Genomic DNA, 23,671 nt, shown 5'->3' on the forward strand with positions numbered 1-23,671 from the left:
TAAAAATTAATAAAAACAATTGGATTAAAATCAGAATTTTTAATTTAAAATTGGATTTCTTTTACTAAAATACCTTTTTTATCTATCTATCAGGTTCTTGTAAAGTGCGGCTATTCACCCGTAAGGGTCTCAAGGCGCTGAGGGTTGCAGTTCAGTCGAAGAGACAGGTCTTGAGGTCCTTTCTGAACTTAGTTAGGGCGGTAGCTTGTCTGAGGTGCAGCGGGAGGGTGTTCCAAGTCTTGGTTGCCAGGGGAGAGAAGGATCTGCCTCCCGATGTGGTTTTCCTGATGCGAGGGATGACTGTGAGGGCTTGGTCAGCCAATCGAAGTTGTCTGGCGTGGGTGTAGAAGGTAACACGGTGGTTCATGTATTCGGGACCGATGTTGTGGAGGGTCTTGAATGTGTGGGTGAGAAGCTCAAAAGGTTATTCTTTTGTTGATGGGGAGCCAGTGCAGGTTCCTCAGGTGTTTGGTGATATGGCATTGACGAGGGATGTCGAGGATTAGAAAGGCCGAGTGGATGAGGTATCAGTGGGAGTTGGTGGGTAGGCAGTGGTGGGTGAGTTCTGGAGCGCAAAGCTGTCATAGATGTCGACGATCTTGCGGTGGAAGTACGTTGCAAGGTTATCGCAGAGGTCCTGGGAGAGCGGGATGTCATTGGTGTTGCTGTTGGGACTGGAGAATTCCTTGATGACTTTGAATGAATAGCTCCTTGCGGTTGTGGATGTTGGCATTGATTCTATCTTGGATGGCTGTCTTCTTGGTGGTTTTGATGAGGTGGTGGTGGGTAGTGATGGCTTCTTTATAGGCCGTTTTATTCACACGGGTCTTGCTGGATCGCCAGGTCCTTTCCAATCGCCTGCAGTGGCGTTTGGAGTCCTGGAGGGCCGGGGTGAACCAATTAGCCTTGTTTGTGGATTGGCGGTTGGATGGTTTCTTGAGAAAAGGAATCCTGTATAGTGATAACTCCATCGCTAGCAATAGAGGCTTGCATATGTAATTTAACTACTGCTGGCAACTAATTAGTCTTTTTATATGCACACTGAGGCACCAGCTCCTTCTGAGCATGTGCACAAGTTCACAGTATATACATATACTAGTATGTGATTGGCTGGTGGCTGTCAAATGATACAGGGGGCCGGCAAATGCGGGGAAAATGGGAAATACTGCTTAATCAAAATTCAGAGGACCTTTTTAGTATGCACTTGATAGACTCTGAAGATTGAAGATGAGACGATTCAGTTAAGGTGATCACATAAACAGTATTATCTATATGATATAATTACCTGTGTTTTATCATATGGGATCCGGGGATCCTCAGTGGCATCTCCTTGCAACCAGTGGTACGGCGCAACTATTATATAGTGCTACATATAATATCATGCTTATAACAACTGCGCTTTCATTGGGGCAGTGGAGCATGAAATCCTTTGCACAAACTGAACAGAAACCTAGGTATCCGGCTCCACAGCAATATGTTCAGACATAGCAGCTGCCTGAATTGGATTAATTTACATCTATAGCTGGGACAATACCTAATGAACTAGCTAGACCAAGAGTAATTTGCTTAACCAGGTTGTCAAAATATGGAACAGCACTTGCATCCTCTATATCTCAGTATCTCAGTTGTAATAACAAGTCAGTTCAAGTCTAAAGGCCAATAGCAAGTGATTAGAGTGCTACATCATAATGCATTAAAGTTTTTCAGACAACAGGTAAGACAACTATGTTTTTAATGTAAAATAAGACAAATGAGGTAACAGATAAACAATTACACTGGAAACATAACGTATCTGAAACAAACATGGTAACTGAGCAATATCAATGATGATGCAGCCGTATAAAGGATTAATATTGTTAAAGTGTTGCATGCATTGAGATGAACAACAATAGTGACCTATGTAAATTAAAGGAGCAGAAGTGACTCGCACTTACAAACATCCTGTCACACGCATCACAGCAGGTGTGACCAGTGAGTGATGAGAAACAAGAGAGCCAGGAAAAACAGGTAAATGGCACTGACACTTTAGAACAACAGAATGAAGAGGAGTGTAGGTGAAAACATCATTTATGTAAGAATTTACCTGATAAATTCATTTATTTCATATTGGCAAGAGTCCATGAGCTAGTGACGTATGGGATATACAATCCTACCAGGAGGGGCAAAGTTTCCCAAACCTCAAAATGCCTACAAAAACACCTCTCACCACACCCACAATTCAGTTTAACGAATAGCCAAGAAGTGGGGTGATAAAGAAAGGAGCAAAAAGCATAAACAAAGGAATTGGAAAAATTGTGCTTTATACAAAAAAAATCATAAGCACCATAAAAAGGGTGGGCCTCATGGACTCTTGCCAATATGAAAGAAATGAATTTATCAGGTAAATTCTTACATAAATTATGTTTTCTTTCATGTAATTGGCAAGAGTCCATGAGCTAGTGACGTATGGGATAGCAATACCCAAAAAGTGGAACTCCACGCAAGAGTCACTAGAGAGGGAGGGATAAAGAATAAAGACAGCCAATTCCGCTGAAAAAAATTTAATCCACAACCCAAATCATAAATTTTAATCTTAGAATGGAAAAGAAAAAAAACTGAAATTATAAGCAGAAGAATCAAACTGAAACAGCTGCCTGAAGAACTTTTCTACCAAAAACTGCTTCTAAAGAAGAAAAAATCATCAAAATGGTAGAATTTAGTAAATGTATGCAAAGAAGACCAAGTTGCTGCTTTGTAAATCTAATCAACTGAAGCTTCATTCTTAAAAGCCCAGAAAGTGGAAACTGACCTAGTAGAATGAGCTGTAATCCTCTGAGGCGGGGATTTACCTGACTCCAAATAAGCGTGATGAATCAAAAGCTTTAACCAAGATGCCAAAGAAATGGCAGAAGCCTTCTGACCTTTCCTAGAACCAGAAAGGACAACAAATAGACTAGAAGTCTTCCTGAAATCTTTAGTAGCTTCAACATAATATTTCAAAGCTCTCACCACATCCAAAGAATGTAAAGATCTTTCCAAAGAATTCTTAGGATGGGGACACAAAGAAGGGACAACAATTTCCCTACTAATGTTGTTGGAATTCACAACTTTAGGTAAGAATTTAAATGAAGTCCGCAAAACTGCCTTATAAGAAAAGGAGACTCACAAGAAAGAGCAGATAATTCAGAAACTCTTCTAGCAGAAGAGATGGCCAAAATAAACAACACTTTCCAAGAAAGCAATTTCATGTCCAAAGAATGCATAGGCTCAAACAGAGGAGCCTGTAAAGCCTTCAAAACCAAATTAAGACTCCAAGGAGGAGAGATTGATTTAATGACAGGCTTGATACAAACCAAAGCCTGTACAAAACAATGAATATCAGGAAGTTTAGCAATTTTTCTGTGGAATAAAACAGAAAGAGCAGAGATTTGTCCTTTCAAGGAACTTGCAGACAAACCCTTATCCAAACCATCCTAAAGAAACTGTAAAATTCTAGGAATTCCAAAAGAATGCCAAGAGAATTTATGAGAACACCATGAAATGTAAGTCTTCCAAACTCGATAATAAATCTTTCTAGAAACAGATTTACGAGCCTGCAACATAGCATTAATCACTGAGTCAGAGAAACCTCTATGACTAAGCGTTCAATTTCCATACCTTCAAATTTAATGATTTGAGATCCTGATGGAAAAACGGACCTTGAGATAGAAGTGGAAGTGGCCATGGTTGACAACTGGACATTCGAGCAAGAACCGCATACCAAAACCTGTGAGCCCATGCTGGAGCCACCAGCAACGATTGCTCCATGATGATCTTGGAAATCACTCTTGGAAGAAGAACTAGAGGCGGAAAAATATAGGCAGGTTGATAATTCCAGGGAAGTGTCAATGCATCCACTGCTTTCGTCTGAGGATCCCTGGACCTGGACAGGTACCTGGGAAGTTTCTTGTTTAAATGAGATGCCATCAGATCTATTTCTGGAAGCCCCCACATCTGAATAATTTGAAAAAACACATCTGGGTGAAGAGACCACTCTCCCGGATGTAAAGTTTGACGACTGAGATAATCTGCTTCCCAATTGTCTATACCTGGGATATGGACCGCAGAAATTAGACAAGAGCTGGATTCTGCAAAAATAAGTATCCGGGATACTTCTTTCATAGCCTGAGGACTGTGAGTCCCCCCCCTGATGATTGACATACTCCACAGTTGTGACATTGTATGTCTGAAAACAAATAAATGGCTCTCTCTTCAATAGAGGCCAAAACTGAAGAGCTCTGAGAATCGCACGGAGTTCCAAAATATTGATGGCCCCATCAACTTTGGGGATCTTTTCCCAAAACACCACTCTATCAGTAGGCAAAGGATACAATTTTTTAAACCTTGAAGAAGGAGTAAAAGAAGTACCCAGTCTATTCCATTCCTTAGAAATCATATCTGAAATAGCATCAGGAACTGGAAAAACCTCTGGAATAACTACATGAGGTTTATAAACCGAATTTAAACGTTTACTAGTTTTAGTATCAAGAGGACTAGTCTCTTCCATATCTAATGCAATCAACACTTCTTTTAATAAAGAACGAATATACACCATTTTTAATAAATAAGTAGATTTGTCAGTATCAATATCTGAGGCAGGATCCTCTGAATCAGACAGATCCTCATCAGAGCACAAAGCCTTCTGAATGGAATCAGAAATAAATTCTCTTAAATTTACAGGAATATCCTGAGCATTAGATGTTGATGGACCAGCAACATGTAATGAACTACTACTAATGGAAACATTCTCTACATGTAAAAGTTTATCATGACAACTATTACAAACCACAGCTGGAGGAACAGTTACCACAAGTTTACAACAAATGCACTTAGCTTTGGTAGAACCGATATCAGGCAGCAGGATTCCAGCAGTAGATTCTGAGAAATTATTTATTTCCTTATATGACAGTTTCAGGAATGGGAAAAAATGCAAACAGAATAGGCCTCTGACATAGAAAAAAAGACCAGAGGCAAAAGGAATGAGGTCTTAAATAATGAAAAAATGTTTGGCGCCAAGTATGACGCGCCACAAACTGACAAAAAAAAAATTGGCGACAAAAACGCCCAGAACGAAACTCGAGCGTCATAGATGACGTAACCTCGTGAAAAGACTTGGCGCCAACTAAGACGCCGGAAAACATAATTTATGTAAGAACTTACCTGATAAATTCATTTCTTTCATATTAGCAAGAGTCCATGAGCTAGTGACGTATGGGATATACATTCCTACCAGGAGGGGCAAAGTTTCCCAAACCTTAAAATGCCTATAAATACACCCCTCACCACACCCACAAATCAGTTTAACGAATAGAAGTGGGGTGATAAGAAAAAAGTGCGAAAGCATAAAAAATAAGGAATTGGAATAATTGTGCTTTATACAAAAAAATCATAACCACCACAAAAAAAGGGTGGGCCTCATGGACTCTTGCTAATATGAAAGAAATGAATTTATCAGGTAAGTTCTTACATAAATTATGTTTTCTTTCATGTAATTAGCAAGAGTCCATGAGCTAGTGACGTATGGGATAATGACTACCCAAGATGTGGATCTTTCCACGCAAGAGTCACTAGAGAGGGAGGGATAAAATAAAGACAGCCAATTCCTGCTGAAAATAATCCACACCCAAAATAAAGTTTAATGAAAACATAAGCAGAAGATTCAAACTGAAACCGCTGCCTGAAGTACTTTTCTACCAAAAACTGCTTCAGAAGAAGAAAACACATCAAAATGGTAGAATTTAGTAAAAGTATGCAAAGAGGACCAAGTTGCTGCTTTGCAAATCTGATCAACCGAAGCTTCATTCCTAAATGCCCAGGAAGTAGAAACTGACCTAATAGAATGAGCTGTAATCCTTCGAGGCGGAGTTTTACCCGACTCGACATAGGCATGATGAAATAAAGATTTCAACCAAGATGCCAAAGAAATGGCAGAAGCTTTCTGGCCTTTTCTAGAACCGGAAAAGATGACAAATAGACTAGAAGTCTTTCGGAAAGACTTAGTAGCTTCAACATAATATTACAAAGCTCTAACAGCATCCAAAGAATGCAATGATTTCTCCTTAGAATTCATAGGATTAGGACATAATGAAGGAACCACAATTTCTCTACTAATGTTGTTAGAATTCACAACCTTAGATAAAAAATTCAAAATAAGTTTGCAGCACCGCCTTATCCTGATGAAAAATCAGAAAAGGAGACTCACAAGAAAGAGCAGATAATTCAGAGACTCTTCTGGCAGAAGAGATGGCCAAAAGAAACAAAACTTTCCAAGAAAGTAATTTAATGACCAAAGAATGCATGGGTTCAAAAGGAGGAGCTTGAAGAGCCCCCAGAACCAAATTCAAACTCCAAGGAGGAGAAATTGACTTAATGACAGGTTTTATACGAACCAAAGCTTGTACAAAACAATGAATATCAGGAAGATGAGCAATCTTTCTGTGAAAAAGAACAGAAAGAGCAGAGATTTGTCCTTTCAAGGAACTTGCGGACAAACCTTTATCTAAACCATCCTGAAGAAACTGTAAAATTCTCGGTATTCTAAAAGAATGCCAAGAAAAATGATGAGAAAGACACCAAGAAATATAAGTCTTCCAGACTCTATAATATATCTCTCTAGATACAGATTTACGAGCCTGTCACATAGTATTAATCACAGAGTCAGAGAAACCTCTTTGACCAAGAATCAAGCGTTCAAACTCCATACCTTAAAATTTAAGGATTTGAGATCCTGATGGAAGAAAGGACCTTGCGACAGAAGGTCTGGTCGTAACGGAAGAGTCCACAGCTGGCAAGAGGCCATCCGGACAAGATCCGCATACCAAAACCTGTGAGGCCATGCTGGAGCTACCAGCAGAACAAACGAGCATTCCTTCAGAATCTTGGAGAATACTCTTGGAAGAAGAACTAGAGGCGGAAAGATATAGGCAGGATGATACTTCCAAGGAAGTGATAATGCATCCACTGCCTCCGCCTGAGGATCCCGGGATCTGGACAGATACCTGGGAAGTTTCTTGTTTAGATGAGAAGCCATCAGATCTATTTCTGGGAGTTCCCACATTTGAACAATCTGAAGAAATACCTCTGGGTGAAGAGACCATTCGCCCGGATGCAACGTTTGGCGACCGAGATAATCCGCTTCCCAATTGTCTATACCTGGGATATGAACCGCAGAGATTAGACAGGAGCTGGATTCCACCCAAACCAAAATTCAAGATACTTCTTTCATAGCCAGAGGACTGTGAGTCCCTCCTTGATGATTGATGTATGCCACAGTTGTGACATTGTCTATCTGAAAACAAATGAACAACTCTCTCTTCAGAAGAGGCCAAGACTGAAGAGCTCTGAAAATTGCACGGAGTTCCAAAATATTGATCGGTAATCTCACCTCCTGAGATTCCCAAACCCCTTGTGCCGTCAGAGATCCCCAGACAGCTCCCCAACCTGTAAGACTTGCATCTGTTGAGATTATAGTCCAGGTCGGAAGAACAAAGAAGCCCCCAGAACTAAACGATGGTGATCTGTCCACCACGTCAGAGAGTGTCGTATAATCGGTTTAAAGATATTAATTGAGATATCTTTGTGTAATCCCTGCACCATTGGTTCAGCATACAGAGCTGAAGAGGTTGCATGTGAAAACGAGCAAAGGAGATCGCGTCCGATGCAGCAGTCATAAGACCTAAAATTTCCATGCATAAGGCTACCAAAGGGAATGATTGTGACTGAAGGTTTTGACAAGCTGATATCAATGTTAGACTTCTCTTGTCTGACAAAGACAGAGTCATAGACACTGAATCTATCTGGAAACCTAAAAAGGTTACCCTTGTCTGAGGAATCAATGAACTTTTTGGTAAATTGATCCTCCAACCATGATCTTGAAGAAACAACACAAGTCGATTCATATGAGATTCTGCGAAATGTGAAGACTGAGCAAGTACCAAGATATCGTCAAAAATAAGGAAATACCAATACCCTGTTCTCTGATTACAGACAGAAGGGTACCGAGAACCTTTGAAAAAATTCTTGGAGCTGATGCTAGGCCAAACGGTAGAGCCACAAAACTGGTAATGCTTGTCTAAAAAGAGAATCTCAGACACTAAAAGTGATCTGGATGAATCGGAATATGCAGATACACATCCTGTAAATCTATTGTAGACATATAATGCCCTTGCTAAACAAAAGGCAGGATAGTCCTACAGTAACCATCTTGAATGTTGGTATCCTTACATAACGATTCAATATTGATAGATCCGGAACTGGTCTGAAGGAATTGACCTTCTTTGGTACAATGAAGAGATAAAATAAAACCCCAGCCCCTGTTCCAGAACTGGAACTGGCATAATTACTCCAGCCAACTCTAGATCTGAAACACATTTCAGAAATGCTGAGCCTTTGCTGGGTTTACGGGGACACGGGAAAGAAAAAAAATCTCTTTGCAGGAGGCCTTAACTTGAAGCCAATTCTGTTCCTTTCGGAAACAATGTTCTGAAACCAGAGATTGTAAACGGAATTGATCCAAATTTCTTTGAAGAAAACGTAATCTGCCCCATACCAGCTGAGCTGGAATGAGGGCCGCACCTTCATGGGCACTTAGGAGCTGGCTTTGGGTTTCTATAAGGCTTGGATATATTCCAAACTGGAAATGGTTTCCAAACTGATACCGCTCCTGAGGATGAAGGATCAGGCTTTTGTTCCTCGTTGTGAGGAAAGGAACGAAAACGATTATTAGACCTAAATTTACCTTTAGATTTTTATCCTTTGGTAAAAAAGTTCCCTTCTCTCCAGTAACAGTTGAGATAATAGAATCCAACTGAGAACCGAATAATTTATTACCCTGGAAAGAAAGGGATAGCAAAGTTGACTTAGAAGACATATCAGCATTCCAAGTTTTAAGCCATAAAGCTCTTCTAGCTAAAATAGCTAGAGACATATACCTGACATCAACTCTAATGATATCAAAGATGGTATCACAAATAAAATTATTAGCATGTTATAGAATAATAATAATGCTATAAGAATTATGATCTGTTACTTGTTGCGCTAAAGCTTCTAACCAAAAAGTTGAAGCTGCAGCAACATCCGCTAAAAATATAGCAGGAGTAGAGACAGCCCCATTAACCTTAGGGATTTTGTCCCAAAACTCTAATCTGTCAGATGGCACAGGATATAATTGCTTAAAACGTTTTAGAAGGAGTAAATGAATTACCCAAATTATTCCATTCCCTGGAAATTACTTCAGAAATAGCATCAGGGAGAGAAAACACTTCTGGAATAACTACAGGAGATTTAAAAACCTTATTTAAACGTTTAGATTTAGTATCAAGAGGACCAGAATCCTCTATTTCTAATGCAATTAATACTTCTTTAAGTAAAGAACGAATAAATTCCATCTTGAACAAATACGAAGATTTATCAGCATCAACCTCTGAGACAGAAACCTCTGAACCAGAAGAACCATTATCAGTATCAGAATGATGATGTTCATTTAAAAATTCATCTCTTATGTTATCAGGAACACTCTGAGAATTAGATGTTGACGGAACAGCAACAGGTAATGTAACAGTACTAAAGGAAATTTTATCTGCATTAACAAGTTTGTCATGACATTCAATACAAACAACAGCTGGAGAAACAGATACCAAAAGTTTATAGCAGATACACTTAGCTTGGTAGCTCCAGCACCGGGCAGCGATTTTCCTGAAGTATCTTCTGACTCAGTTGCAACGTGGAACATCTTGCAATATGTAATAGAAAAAACAACATATAAAGCAAAATTGATCAAATTCCTTAAATGACAGTTTCAGGAATGGGAAAAAAATGCCAGTGAACAAGCTTCTAGCAACCAGAAGCAATAAATGAGACTTAAATAATGTGGAGACAAAAATGACGCCCATATTTTTTAGCGCCAAATAAGACGCCCACATTATTTGGCGCCTAAATGCTTTTGGCGCCAAAAATGACGCCACATCCGGAACGCCGACACTTTTGACGCAAAAAAAAGTCAAAAAATGACGCAACTTCCGGCGACACGTATGACGCCGGAAACAGAAAAAAAATTTTGCACCAAAAAAGTCAGCGCCAAGAATGACGCAATAAAATGAAGCATTTTCAGCCCCCGCGAGCCTAACAGCCCACAGGGAAAAAGTCAAATTTTTTAAGGTAAGAAAAAATGATTGATTCAAATGCATTATCCCAAATATGAAACTAACTTACTTACTTACCCCAGGACACTCATCTACATGTTGTAGAAAGCCAAACCAGTACTGAAACGAAAATCAGCAGAGGTAATGGTATATATATAAGAGTATATCGTCGATCTGAAAAGGGAGGTAAGAGATGAATCTCTACGACCGATAACAGAGAACCTATGAAATAGACCCCGTAGAAGGAGATCATTGCATTCAAATAGGCAATACTCTCCTCACATCCCTCTGACATTCACTGCACGCTGAGAGGAAAACCGGGCTCCAACCTGCTGCGGAGCGCATATCAACGTAGAATCTAGCACAAACTTACTTCACCACCTCCATAGGAGGCAAAGTTTGTAAAACTGATTTGTGGGTGTGGTGAGGGGTGTATTTATAGGCATTTTAAGGTTTGGGAAACTTTGCCCCTCCTGGTAGGAATGTATATCCCATACGTCACTAGCTCATGGACTCTTGCTAATTACATGAAAGAAATGACGAATTTGCATCAAACTTAATTTTCGCGCCAAAAAAGTCTTGCACCAAGAATGACGCAATAAATTATAGCATTTTGCGCTCTCGCAAGCCTAATACAGCCCGCAATATAGAAAGAGTCAATTTGAAAACCTCAGGTTTTTAAAAAAAAAAAACATTTCCCAGATATGAAACTGACAGTCTGCAAAAAGGAAATATACTGATAAACCTGAATCATGGCAAATATAAGTACAAACATATATTTAGAACTTTATATATAAAGTGCCAAACCATAGCTGAGAGTGTCTTAAGTAAATGAGACATACTTACCAAAAGACACACATCCACATATAGCAGATAGCTAAACCAGTACTGAAACGAAAATAAGTAGAGGTAAAGGTATATAAAAGAGTATATCGTCGATCTGAAAAGAGAGGTAGGAGATGAATCTCTACGACCGATAACAGAGAACCTATTAAATAGATCCTCGTTAGGAAGACCATTGTATTCAATAGGTGATACTCCCTTCACATCCCTCTGACATTCACTCTGAGAGGAACCGGGCTTCAACATGCTGAGAAGCGCATATCAATGTAGAAATCTAGAACAAACTTACTTCACCACCTCCATAGGAGGCAAAGTTTGTAAAACTGAATTGTGGGTGTGGTGAGGGGTGTATTTGTAGGCATTTTTAGGTTTGGGAAACTTTGCCCCTCCTGGTAGGATTGTATATCCAATACGTCACTAGCTCATGGACTCTTGCCAATTACATGAAAGAAATATTACTATAATAATAATTGTTTGCTTAATCATTTCACACATGGAGAATACAATTCATTAAATAAATAAAAAGTGGCTTCATAACATTATAAAACATGTTTATAATAATTTTAATTGATTAAAAATATTGGCACCATAGAATTCAAGATATTTTAGAATATTGGATTAGACATCTTGCTGATCAGGATGATGTAGGATGGACGAGATTTCACGAGGATTGGACTAGTCAATAAAGTCACATGTATGTGTGTCTTGAAACGGAACCGCTATAAAGCAGTGGACACAGCGAAATATGTCAGGATTGGCGGGGGACTAATGGATCTCCCTTAATGTATTCTTATCTCTCACAAATTTGCTAAATAAATATATATGCAATAGGATTGGGCATAACCACTATAATAGGAATATAAAGCCTCTTAATTTAAGGACTCTTAGGGATAAGTGAGCATAAGACTAACAAGGGTGATTTACATTACAGAGTGCCCAGATATTTATTTAGTAGTTTATCAACTTATACTGGCAGTGAAGTTTAACTAACAATATTGGTAAACAGTGCGTTTGGTTTTCACTTTAGTGACTCACTAAGCGATTAATATGAGAACAATTTGTTGATATAATTGCTTTTTTGAGTTGGAACTTGATAATTCTTATAATAGATCGAGCATTTGGATGCCAAATGCTCTCAAATAACATAGTATATATTTTGTAACCAAGCGCAGCTGCATTAGCCTGGTTTAATTACAGCTCTGGGAGATGAGCCTAACCTCCAGTGTATACTTCGTATCACATTAGGACTTTAGCTGCATAGTGTGCTTTAAAGTTCTTCAAACTTTTTTCCCCAAGACCCAGTGCCATGATACCGCAAATACATGATAGCTGCAATTTTGTAATCAAACATGAAAGTGTTGTAAAAGGTGATAACGTGCACACACACACACACACACTCTCATACAACACACACTTTCATTCTCTCATACAACACAGACACACACTCATAAAACACACTCATACTATACACACCACACACTCTCACTCATAATACACATACACTCTCATATAACACACACTCTCCTACAACACACACACACAAGTTGCGACCCAGTAAATACGGTGATGTGACCCAGTAATGGGTCCCTACCAGTGGTTTGAAGAACGAACCCTTCTTTAAAGCAGTGAAAACATTGAATACTAATATCTTTTTTTTTTATTGAGGTTCTTGAACATACAAAGTATAGAAAAACTGTAATACATTACATGTTAGATAAGTACAGTTAGGCTCTCATGCGAGCCTGCATTAAAATAAACAGTCATAACCTGAAAAATTATATAGTACCTCAAAATTTTTCTTTAAAGGTTACCTTCACTTTGTATTATATTAGGCCACTCTTGGACCTATGACCACCTGTATAAATCATTTTTTATAAGGTAGGGCATAATAGACCACTTTTGGGTCTGAGTATATCTCAATAGGTATATATGTATAACTCAAGGGGAACCTCATTTTACTAAACTTTTAACAACATTTAGTCACACAATTGTTGTAAAGGAAACTATAGGACACTCTAACAGCATTTAAGAAGTAAAATGTGTGGGTGACCAGCAGCACTGAGCATGAATAATTTACAAAACTATTGTTACTGACATCTAAAAAAAAAAACAGAATTTATGTTTACCTGATAAATTACTTTCTCCAACGGTGTGTCCGGTCCACGGCGTCATCCTTACTTGTGGGATATTCTCTTCCCCAACAGGAAATGGCAAAGAGCCCAGCAAAGCTGGTCACATGATCCCTCCTAGGCTCCGCCTTCCCCAGTCATTCGACCGACGTAAAGGAGGAATATTTGCATAGGAGAAACCATATGATACCGTGGTGACTGTAGTTAAAGAAAATAAATTATCAGACCTGATTAAAAAACCAGGGCGGGCCGTGGACCGGACACACCGTTGGAGAAAGTAATTTATCAGGTAAACATAAATTCTGTTTTCTCCAACATAGGTGTGTCCGGTCCACGGCGTCATCCTTACTTGTGGGAACCAATACCAAAGCTTTAGGACACGGATGAAGGGAGGGAGCAAATCAGGTCACCTAAATGGAAGGCACCACGGCTTGTAAAACCTTTCTCCCAAAAATAGCCTCAGAAGAAGCAAAAGTATCAAACTTGTAAAATTTGGTAAAAGTGTGCAGTGAAGACCAAGTCGCTGCCTTACATATCTGATCAACAGAAGCCTCGTTCTTGAAGGCCCATGTGGAAGCCACAGCCCTAGTGGAATGAGCTGTGATTCTTTCAGGAGGCTGCCGTCCGGCAGTCTCATAAGCCAATCTGATGATGCTTTTAATCCAAAAAGAGAGAGAGGTAGAAGTTGCTTTTTGACCTCTCCTTTTACCAGAATAAACAACAAACAAGGAAGATGTTTGTCTAAAATCCTTTGTAGCATCCAAATAGAATTTTAGAGCGCGAACAACATCCAAATTGTGCAACAAACGTTCCTTCTTTGAAACTGGATTCGGACACAAAGAAGGCACGACTATCTCCTGGTTAATGTTTTTGTTAGAAACAACTTTCGGAAGAAAACCAGGTTTAGTACGTAAAACCACCTTATCTGCATGGAACACCAGATAAGGAGGAGAACACTGCAGAGCAGATAATTCTGAAACTCTTCTAGCAGAAGAAATTGCAACCAAAAACAAAACTTTCCAAGATAATAACTTAATATCAACGGAATGTAAGGGTTCAAACGGAACCCCCTGAAGAACTGAAAGAACTAAATTGAGACTCCAAGGAGGAGTCAAAGGTTTGTAAACAGGCTTGATTCTAACCAGAGCCTGAACAAAGGCTTGAACATCTGGCACAGCTGCCAGCTTTTTGTGAAGTAACACAGACAAGGCAGAAATCTGTCCCTTCAAGGAACTTGCAGATAATCCTTTCTCCAATCCTTCTTGAAGAAAGGATAGAATCTTAGGAATTTTAACCTTGTCCCAAGGGAATCCTTTAGATTCACACCAACAGATATATGTTTTCCATATTTTGTGGTAAATTTTTCTAGTTACAGGCTTTCTGGCCTGAACAAGAGTATCAATAACAGAATCTGAGAACCCTCGCTTTGATAAGATCAAGCGTTCAATCTCCAAGCAGTCAGTTGGAGTGAGACCAGATTCGGATGTTCGAACGGACCTTGAACAAGAAGGTCTCGTCTCAAAGGTAGCTTCCATGGTGGAGCCGATGACATATTCACCAGGTCTGCATACCAAGTCCTGCGTGGCCACGCAGGAGCTATCAAGATCACTGATGCCCTCTCCTGATTGATCCTGGCTACCAGCCTGGGGATGAGAGGAAACGGCGGGAATACATAAGCTAGTTTGAAGGTCCAAGGTGCTACTAGTGCATCTACTAGAGTCGCCTTGGGATCCCTGGATCTGGACCCGTAGCAAGGAACCTTGAAGTTCTGACGAGAGGCCATCAGATCCATGTCTGGAATGCCCCACAGTTGAGTAATTTGGGCAAAGATTTCCGGATGGAGTTCCCACTCCCCCGGATGTAAGGTCTGACGACTCAGAAAATCCGCTTCCCAATTTTCCACTCCTGGGATGTGGATTGCAGACAAGTGGCAGGAGTGAGTCTCCGCCCATTGAATGATTTTGGTCACTTCTTCCATCGCCAGGGAACTCCTTGTTCCCCCCTGATGGTTGATGTACGCAACAGTCGTCATGTTGTCTGATTGAAACCGTATGAACTTGGCCTTTGCTAGCTGAGGCCAAGCCTTGAGAGCATTGAGTATCGCTCTCAGTTCCAGAATGTTTATCGGTAGAAGAGATTCTTCCCGAGACCAAAGACCCTGAGCTTTCAGGGGTCCCCAGACCGCGCCCCAGCCCATCAGACTGGCGTCGGTCGTGACAATGACCCACTCTGGTCTGCGGAAGCTCATCCCCTGTGACAGGTTGTCCAGGGACAGCCACCAACGGAGTGAATCTCTGGTCCTCTGATTTACTTGTATCGTCGGAGACAAGTCTGTATAGTCCCCATTCCACTGACTGAGCATGCACAGTTGTAATGGTCTTAGATGAATGCGCGCAAAAGGAACTATGTCCATTGCCGCTACCATCAAACCTATTACTTCCATGCACTGCGCTATGGAAGGAAGAGGAACGGAATGAAGTATTTGACAAGAGTTTAGAAGTTTTGTTTTTCTGGCCTCTGTCAGAAAAATCCTCATTTCTAAGGAGTCTATTATTGTTCCCAAGAAGGGAACCCTTGTTGACGGAGATAGAGAACTCTTTTCTACGTTCACTTTCCATCCGTGAGATCTGAGAAAGGCCAGGACAATGTCCGTGTGAGCCATTGCTTGAGGAAGGGACGACGCTTGAATCAGAATGTCGTCCAAGTAAGGTACTACTGCAATGCCCCTTGGTCTTAGCACCGCTAGAAGGGACCCTAGTACCTTTGTGAAAATCCTTGGAGCAGTGGCTAATCCGAACGGAAGTGCCACGAACTGGTAATGCTTGTCCAGGAATGCGAACCTTAGGAACCGATGATGTTCCTTGTGGATAGGAATATGTAGATACGCATCCTTTAAATCCACCGTGGTCATGAATTGACCTTCCTGGATGGAAGGAAGAATTGTTCGAATGGTTTCCATTTTGAACGATGGAACCTTGAGAAACTTGTTTAGGATCTTGAGATCTAAGATTGGTCTGAACGTTCCCTCTTTTTTGGGAACTACGAACAGATTGGAGTAGAACCCCATCCCTTGTTCTCCTAATGGAACAGGATGAATCACTCCCATTTTTAACAGGTCTTCTACACAATGTAAGAATGCCTGTTTTTTTATGTGGTCTGAAGACAATTGAGACCTGTGGAACCTCCCCCTTGGGGGAAGCCCCTTGAATTCCAGAAGATAACCTTGGGAGACTATTTCTAGCGCCCAAGGATCCAGAACATCTCTTGCCCAAGCCTGAGCGAAGAGAGAGAGTCTGCCCCCCACCAGATCCGGTCCCGGATCGGGGGCCAACATTTCATGCTGTCTTGGTAGCAGTGGCAGGTTTCTTGGCCTGCTTTCCCTTGTTCCAGCCTTGCATTGGTCTCCAGGCTGGCTTGGCTTGAGAAGTATTACCCTCTTGCTTAGAGGACGTAGCACTTGGGGCTGGTCCGTTTCTACGAAAGGGACGAAAATTAGGTTTATTTTTGGCCTTGAAAGACCTATCCTGAGGAAGGGCGTGGCCCTTACCCCCAGTGATATCAGAGATAATCTCTTTCAAGTCAGGGCCAAACAGCGTTTTCCCCTTGAAAGGAATGTTAAGCAATTTGTTCTTGGAAGACGCATCCGCTGACCAAGATTTCAACCAAAGCGCTCTGCGCGCCACAATAGCAAACCCAGAATTTTTCGCCGCTAACCTAGCCAATTGCAAAGTGGCGTCTAGGGTGAAAGAATTAGCCAATTTGAGAGCACGGATTCTGTCCATAATCTCCTCATAAGAAGGAGAATTACTAGTGATCGCCTTTTCTAGCTCATCGAACCAGAAACACGCGGCTGTAGTGACAGGGACAATGCATGAAATTGGTTGTAGAAGGTAACCTTGCTGAACAAACATCTTTTTAAGCAAACCTTCTAATTTTTTATCCATAGGATCTTTGAAAGCACAACTGTCTTCTATGGGTATAGTGGTGCGTTTGTTTAGAGTAGAAACCGCCCCCTCGACCTTGGGGACTGTCTGCCATAAGTCCTTTCTGGGGTCGACCATAGGAAACAATTTTTTAAATATGGGGGGAGGGACGAAAGGTATACCGGGCCTTTCCCATTCTTTATTTACAATGTCCGCCACCCGTTTGGGTATAGGAAAAGCTTCGGGGGGCCCCGGGACCTCTAGGAACTTGTCCACTTTACATAGTTTCTCTGGGATGATCAAATTCTCACAATCATCCAGAGTGGATAACACCTCCTTAAGCAGAGCGCGGAGATGTTCCAACTTAAATTTAAATGTAATCACATCAGGTTCAGCTTGTTGAGAAATTTTCCCTGAATCTGAAATTTCTCCCTCAGACAAAACCTCCCTGGCCCCCTCAGACTGGTGTAGGGGCCCTTCAGAAACAATATCATCAGCGTCCTCATGCTCTTCAGTATTTTCTAAAACAGAGCAGTCGCGCTTTCGCTGATAAGTGGGCATTTTGGCTAAAATCCATTACAGCCGTTAATTGTTGCATAGTAAGCAGTATTGGCGCGCTAGATGTACTAGGGGCCTCCTGAGTGGGCAAGACTGGTGTAGACGAAGGAGGGGATGATGCAGTACCATGCTTACTCCCCTCACTTGAGGAATCATCTTGGGCATCATTTTCTCTAAATTTTGTGTCACATAAATCACATCTATTTAAATGAGAAGGAACCTTGGCTTCCCCACATTCAGAACACAGTCTATCTGGCAGTTCAGACATGTTAAACAGGCATAAACTTGATAACAAAGTACAAAAAACGTTTTAAAATAAAACCGTTACTGTCACTTTAAATTTTAAACTGAACACACTTTATTACTGCAATTGCGAAAAAGTATGAAGGAATTGTTCAAAATTCACCAAAATTTCACCACAGTGTCTTAAAGCCTTAAAAGTATTGCACGCCAAATTTGGAAGCTTTAACCCTTAAAATAACGGAACCGGAGCCGTTTTTAACTTTAACCCCTTTACAGTCCCTGGTATCTGCTTTGCTGAGACCCAACCAAGCCCAAAGGGGAATACGATACCAAATGACGTCTTCAGAAAGTCTTTTCTATGTATCAGAGCTCCTCACACATGCGACTGCATGTCATGCTTCTCAAAAACAAGTGCGCAATACAGGCGCGAAAATGAGACTCTGCCTATGATTAGGGAAAGCCCCTAGAGAATAAGGTGTCCAATACAGTGCCTGCCGATATATTTTACAAAATTCCCAAGATTAAAATAATTCCTCAAGGCTATGGAGTATAAAATATGTTTATATATGAATCGATTTAGCCCAGAAAATGTCTACAGTCTTAAAAAGCCCTTGTGAAGCCCTTATTTACTGTCTGTAATAAAAATGGCTTACCGGATCCCATAGGGAAAATGACAGCTTCCAGCATTACATCGTCTTGTTAGAATGTGTCATACCTCAAGCAGCAAAAGTCTGCTCACTGTTCCCCCAACTGAAGTTAATTCCTCTCAACAGTCCTGTGTGGAACAGCCATCGATTTTAGTAACGGTTGCTAAAATCATTTTCCTCTTACAAACAGAAATCTTCATCTCTTTTCTGTTTCAGAGTAAATAGTACATACCAGCACTATTTTAAAATAACAAACTCTTGATTGAATAATAAAAACTACAGTTAAACACTAAAAAACTCTAAGCCATCTCCGTGGAGATGTTGCCTGTACAACGGCAAAGAGAATGACTGGGGAAGGCGGAGCCTAGGAGGGATCATGTGACCAGCTTTGCTGGGCTCTTTGCCATTTCCTGTTGGGGAAGAGAATATCCCACAAGTAAGGATGACGCCGTGGACCGGACACACCTATGTTGGAGAAATGTACATATTTCAAAAGTCACCTTTTGACTCTGATTATAAAACCAGAGCAACATTTATTCATTTGATGAAGGGGAACATGGATAATGAGTGCTATTGTGTGGTATCTGTAGTACATATGCATATAATCTTAACCTCCCTCTGATTATGTGCGAGTATGGAACCATTACTAAGAAATAGGACCATATCCAACTCCAAAAAAGACTAGAGGAATATATCATCAGTAATATATTGGCAAACCAACAAAGACTTTTGAGTAGTTTATGGTGTTTGTGCTCATCCACTTCCAAGCTATATAACCTATACAGTATGCCTATGACTTGGAACATCATTATAAGGAAGCATAAGCCCATAAATTAAATTTATTTATGCTCTATAATTTATACCCAAAATGCTGTCCCGGCCACAGATAGCACATTTCCTATCCATATTATATTAGAACAGATCCGCCAATTCACGTACCATTATGTGTTATACATAGGCTTTAATATCTATAAACATAATAAATGAGCCAAGACATCACACCCTGAAAACAAACTGAAAGATAAGGTAAAGCACAGGCCTCCTTTGCATCCTAGTTCATGGACAGTGTAGTGTTGGTGCTGCAATTCTACTGAGATGTGGGTAGCCGAAGTAATATAAGTAGTTTGTAGTTTAAAGAACTATATTGGGCTAGGTTGTAATTATTAAACTATAAGATTTCACTCAAAAGAATTTTTATATATATATTAGATTCTAGCATTTAAAGCAGCACCCAAGTTAAAAGGTCATCCCTATTGAATTACGTTGTACTGGAACTATGTTCTATGACATTCACATTTTCATATAGCGATTGAGTGACCTATGAATAATTTTTAACTCACATTAGCACATAACCTTAAAGAAGAGAGGAACATATAAATATATATAACATTGTGAACTAATAAGCCTGTTTGCACAAAATGTCTCTATGCAGATGATAATGAAAGTGACAACATAAAGAACAACACCTCTACTGAAACCATTGGAATAAACTTAGTATAGATGATATTATCACAGACCGGCTGTGATTTCTCCAACATAGGTGTGTCCGGTCCACGGCGTCATCCTTACTTGTGGGATATTCTCTTCCCCAACAGGAAATGGCAAAGTAAGGATGACGCCGTGGACCGGACACACCGTTGGAGAAAGTAATTTATCAGGTAAACATAAATTCTGTTATTTCCCTTACGGATATGTCACTAACCCACAACAACATGATGGGATTTTAATAACAATGCCCCTCTTCTCCTTCTTTTGGGGGTAGAATATTTAAGTGTGTACTTGCCGCCATACTGGAATGTCCACCACAAATTCTTTGTAGCGGTATCACCAATTAGATGGAATTTAAGTAGGGTGCTATGTTTGAGTGAAGAGATCTCCTGATTGTAAGTTTTCAATAGCTCCTTGTACCTTGCAACCTCATGCCAGCTATGAGGGAGCCGAGGTAGACTGCATCTGAGCAACGGCCGGTAACTTTCTCAGACTGCATGGTCAAGGCTTCCCATAACTGTTCATTGACATTTAGAGTCACAGCTTTGCGAGTAGAAGCCAGATGTTTATCGCTTGCCATGGCAAATAATGAGCATGGACCCACTGCCCAATGGAATGATATGGTCATCTAATCTCAGGTGCCGCCCCATATCTCCTGAGGGACTATATAATTCAAGTCTCCCTTCGGTGTTGTACTCTGGAGCAATGGTCAGGTATGGCCTAGTTAGAGAAAGTTGTGTGCTGCTTACTTGGAGAGCATAGGTCAGGCTTGTCAGTATATCCGCTCCTAAAACTGTGGCAGAGTGTGTAGGCTATTTCTGCTTCCAGATAGAAAAATGAAAATATAATAGCTTCACCTATGTATAACTAGAAAGCCAAATGCAATGAAATTTAAGCAGGAGCTTCACAGAGACACGTCCTGCCGCTCCAAGTGTAGGCTCTGCCCCTGAATACTAATATTTAATCAATTCACCCTTTTATTTCATAAGGGAGTGGTGGTCAGCAATAATAGCCATTGCTGTATTTTTTTACTTTTGCTATTACGTCCGGAACAATTTCCCTTATATTAAAGGTTGTAATTGCTCCCTGTATATATTTTATAAGTGTCTTTCTTGCATGATAGGTAGGGGAAACTTATGTGTGTATGTTCCCCACTGAGAAAGGCTAACAAAGCGGTGATACACTTAGATAACTTGATATAAAAGCCAATTACTTTGTGAGCGTTTTAATTTTTTTTTTCATTTTAAAAAAAAAATAATTTTTTTTTTAATAAAGGTTAGGTTTTAAAGTTACAAACACACCTACAAACACATATTTATGAAAAGATTGTAATTTACTTTCAGGACAAGTGTGCAAAGAAATTCAACCACCAATCACAATTGAATGGAGAATACAATTGTACCAACTTGGTAATATTCACTTCTTGATGTATGTACTATAAATAACCTGATGGCAATTAACCCCTTCATTTTACCACAATTAACAAATTACCTTCGCAATGGTAGCAGCTTGCTGAGGGTAATAAAGTGAAGATCCGATTCCTATAAAACCAAGTGGGTAGATTACTTTCTTTATTCTTGAACCTGTGTGGTAAGAAAAAAAAAGTAGGAAAAGTATAATTTATATTAAAATTCCATAATCAGGTCACTTTGCAGTTAGAGGAACACTTTAGTATTAAAATAAAATTCTCTATATCAGAACATTGATAACATTGATTTGAAATTAATTTTCAAATATTTATTAAACAAAAACAATCTGATTTATTAACATATGAAAAAAGTGCTGAGAAAAGTAAAAATCAAATTTTTTTAAAACAGGCAATAAAAAAGAAAAAAAAAGTGTTTTCAGGACGTCCAAGGTATAGAAATGTTAAAAAAAAAAAAAAATCCTTTGAAAAACAGCAAAAACTAAATTCATGCTTCACTAATAATTTTTTTCCATGATGGTGAGAGATGGTAAGAGATGGTGAGAGTCCACAAGCCATCACATGTGGAATTAAACTTCAGTCCACTAGGGTGGAGGCAAAAACACTTTACATACCAGAGCTTTTAATACCTCTCATCCCCTGTATGACTCAGTAACAAATATGGCCAAGAGAATAAAGTATAACAGTAAGGCAGGAGAGATAAGCGGGGTAAGTGAAGTTGACACTTTAGGAACTTTGAAGTTTTGAGATCCAAAATTGGCCAGAAAGTACCTTCATTTTTTGGTACTATGAGCAGGTTGGAGTAGAACCCCTGATTCATTTCTGCAACTGATAAAGAAGGCTTTGGCCTTTCAAGGATGTTAAGGCACATGTGAGAGGAGGAATCTTCCTCATGTAGGTCTTGATTGAGTCTATTTGGTACCCTTGAAAATTATGTTTAACATCCAAGGATTTTGAACCGACTTCACCCAGGCCTCCTGAAAAATTTTCAGTTTGCCCCCAACTAGAACGTTGTCTGGCTAGGATGTCACACCTTTATGTGGACTTTGAAGTAGGAGCAGGCTTCTTTAATTTTTTGGATTTAGACCAAGAGCTGGGTTTCCAAAAGATTTTGGAGGAAGGAAGTCTTTTGTTTCTAATGAAGAGAGTAAAAGTGTCCAGGGGATCTAATCCTGCCTTTAGCTTTTTGGTCTTGTAGCTGGGAAGCTCCCTTACCTCTGTTGACTATTGCAATAATTGCATCTAAGTCTAGTCCAAATAGGATTTTCCCTGTAAATGAAGAGATAAGAGTCTTCTCTTAGAAAACATGTCTGCAGATCATGACTTCAGCCATAAGGCTCTTCTTGCCAAAACAGTAATCGCAGAACTTTTTACATTTATGCAGGTATTTCCACAACTGAGTAAAAAATAAAGCGGTTTAAGGACCTCACCAATTTGAAGTTATCCAGAATTTCTTCCAGGGATGCTTCTTCCGCATTAGTTCCTTTAAATGAAATGGAACAGAAGCGTTCAGGAGTCCTCACAGAGGTGGTGATAAGTCAAGTATACTATAGACAAGAAGCATATCAGATCTTTAAATTGGATATACCGGTACCTAGAGGCTTCAACTCAGAATTTGATATAATGAATTATTAGGAGTGATAAATATTGATTTGCTACAGTTTGATGGAGGTATATTTATATTTGTTTAAACATATATTTGTGTACAGACTATTTGTCCATTTTAATGTATTTCTTTTCATGTATTTAATATTTGTAATTATATATTGATACATTCTGCACGTGATCTTTTGCACACATTCTAACATCGTATTGTTGCTATATCCATTGTCGCCTGCTTTGAATTTTGAAGTATTTTGTTATCTTGAATAATAGTTATTTTGGTGTTATTAAATATTAACCAATAGAAAGTGTGTTGGTCTTTTAAATGTGAAGCTTACCAGATGTACAACATGGTCTAATATTACAGCACCACATTGCTAAAACGTGCAAGGTTTGTACTACGCTGACTGAGGGGCTTTCAATGGATGAATGATGCTGTATTTTTAATGTTCTTCAATAAAGTTTGGGATTTTAGAGGAGTTTTTATGGAGGACTTATTTTTTTCTATTTGCATTTAAGGAAGCATGGGGCTTCCTTTCTCCTTTTAAGCGTCATTGTGCCTGCTTTTGGAGGTCTCAAAGCTTGGGAACTGTCTAAGTTAAACAAGTTTTGTGGCGTGAATGGTTTGCCAGCAATGGTAGCGGATTGAGTATCG

At 39.7% G+C, this 23,671-nt stretch overlaps 1 protein-coding gene across 1 annotated transcript in view; it reads right to left on the reverse strand.

The window, feature by feature from the left end:
• APOO (apolipoprotein O) overlaps positions 1-23,671 on the reverse strand; it is a 420,782-nt gene that overhangs the window by 103,556 nt on the left and 293,555 nt on the right. Inside the window, 1 exon segment of the mRNA XM_053706366.1 lies at positions 21,480-21,571. Coding sequence (XP_053562341.1) covers positions 21,480-21,571 — 92 coding nt within the window.

This window comes from Bombina bombina, chromosome 3 (assembly GCF_027579735.1).
Source record: "Bombina bombina isolate aBomBom1 chromosome 3, aBomBom1.pri, whole genome shotgun sequence".
NCBI lineage: Eukaryota > Metazoa > Chordata > Amphibia > Anura > Bombinatoridae > Bombina > Bombina bombina.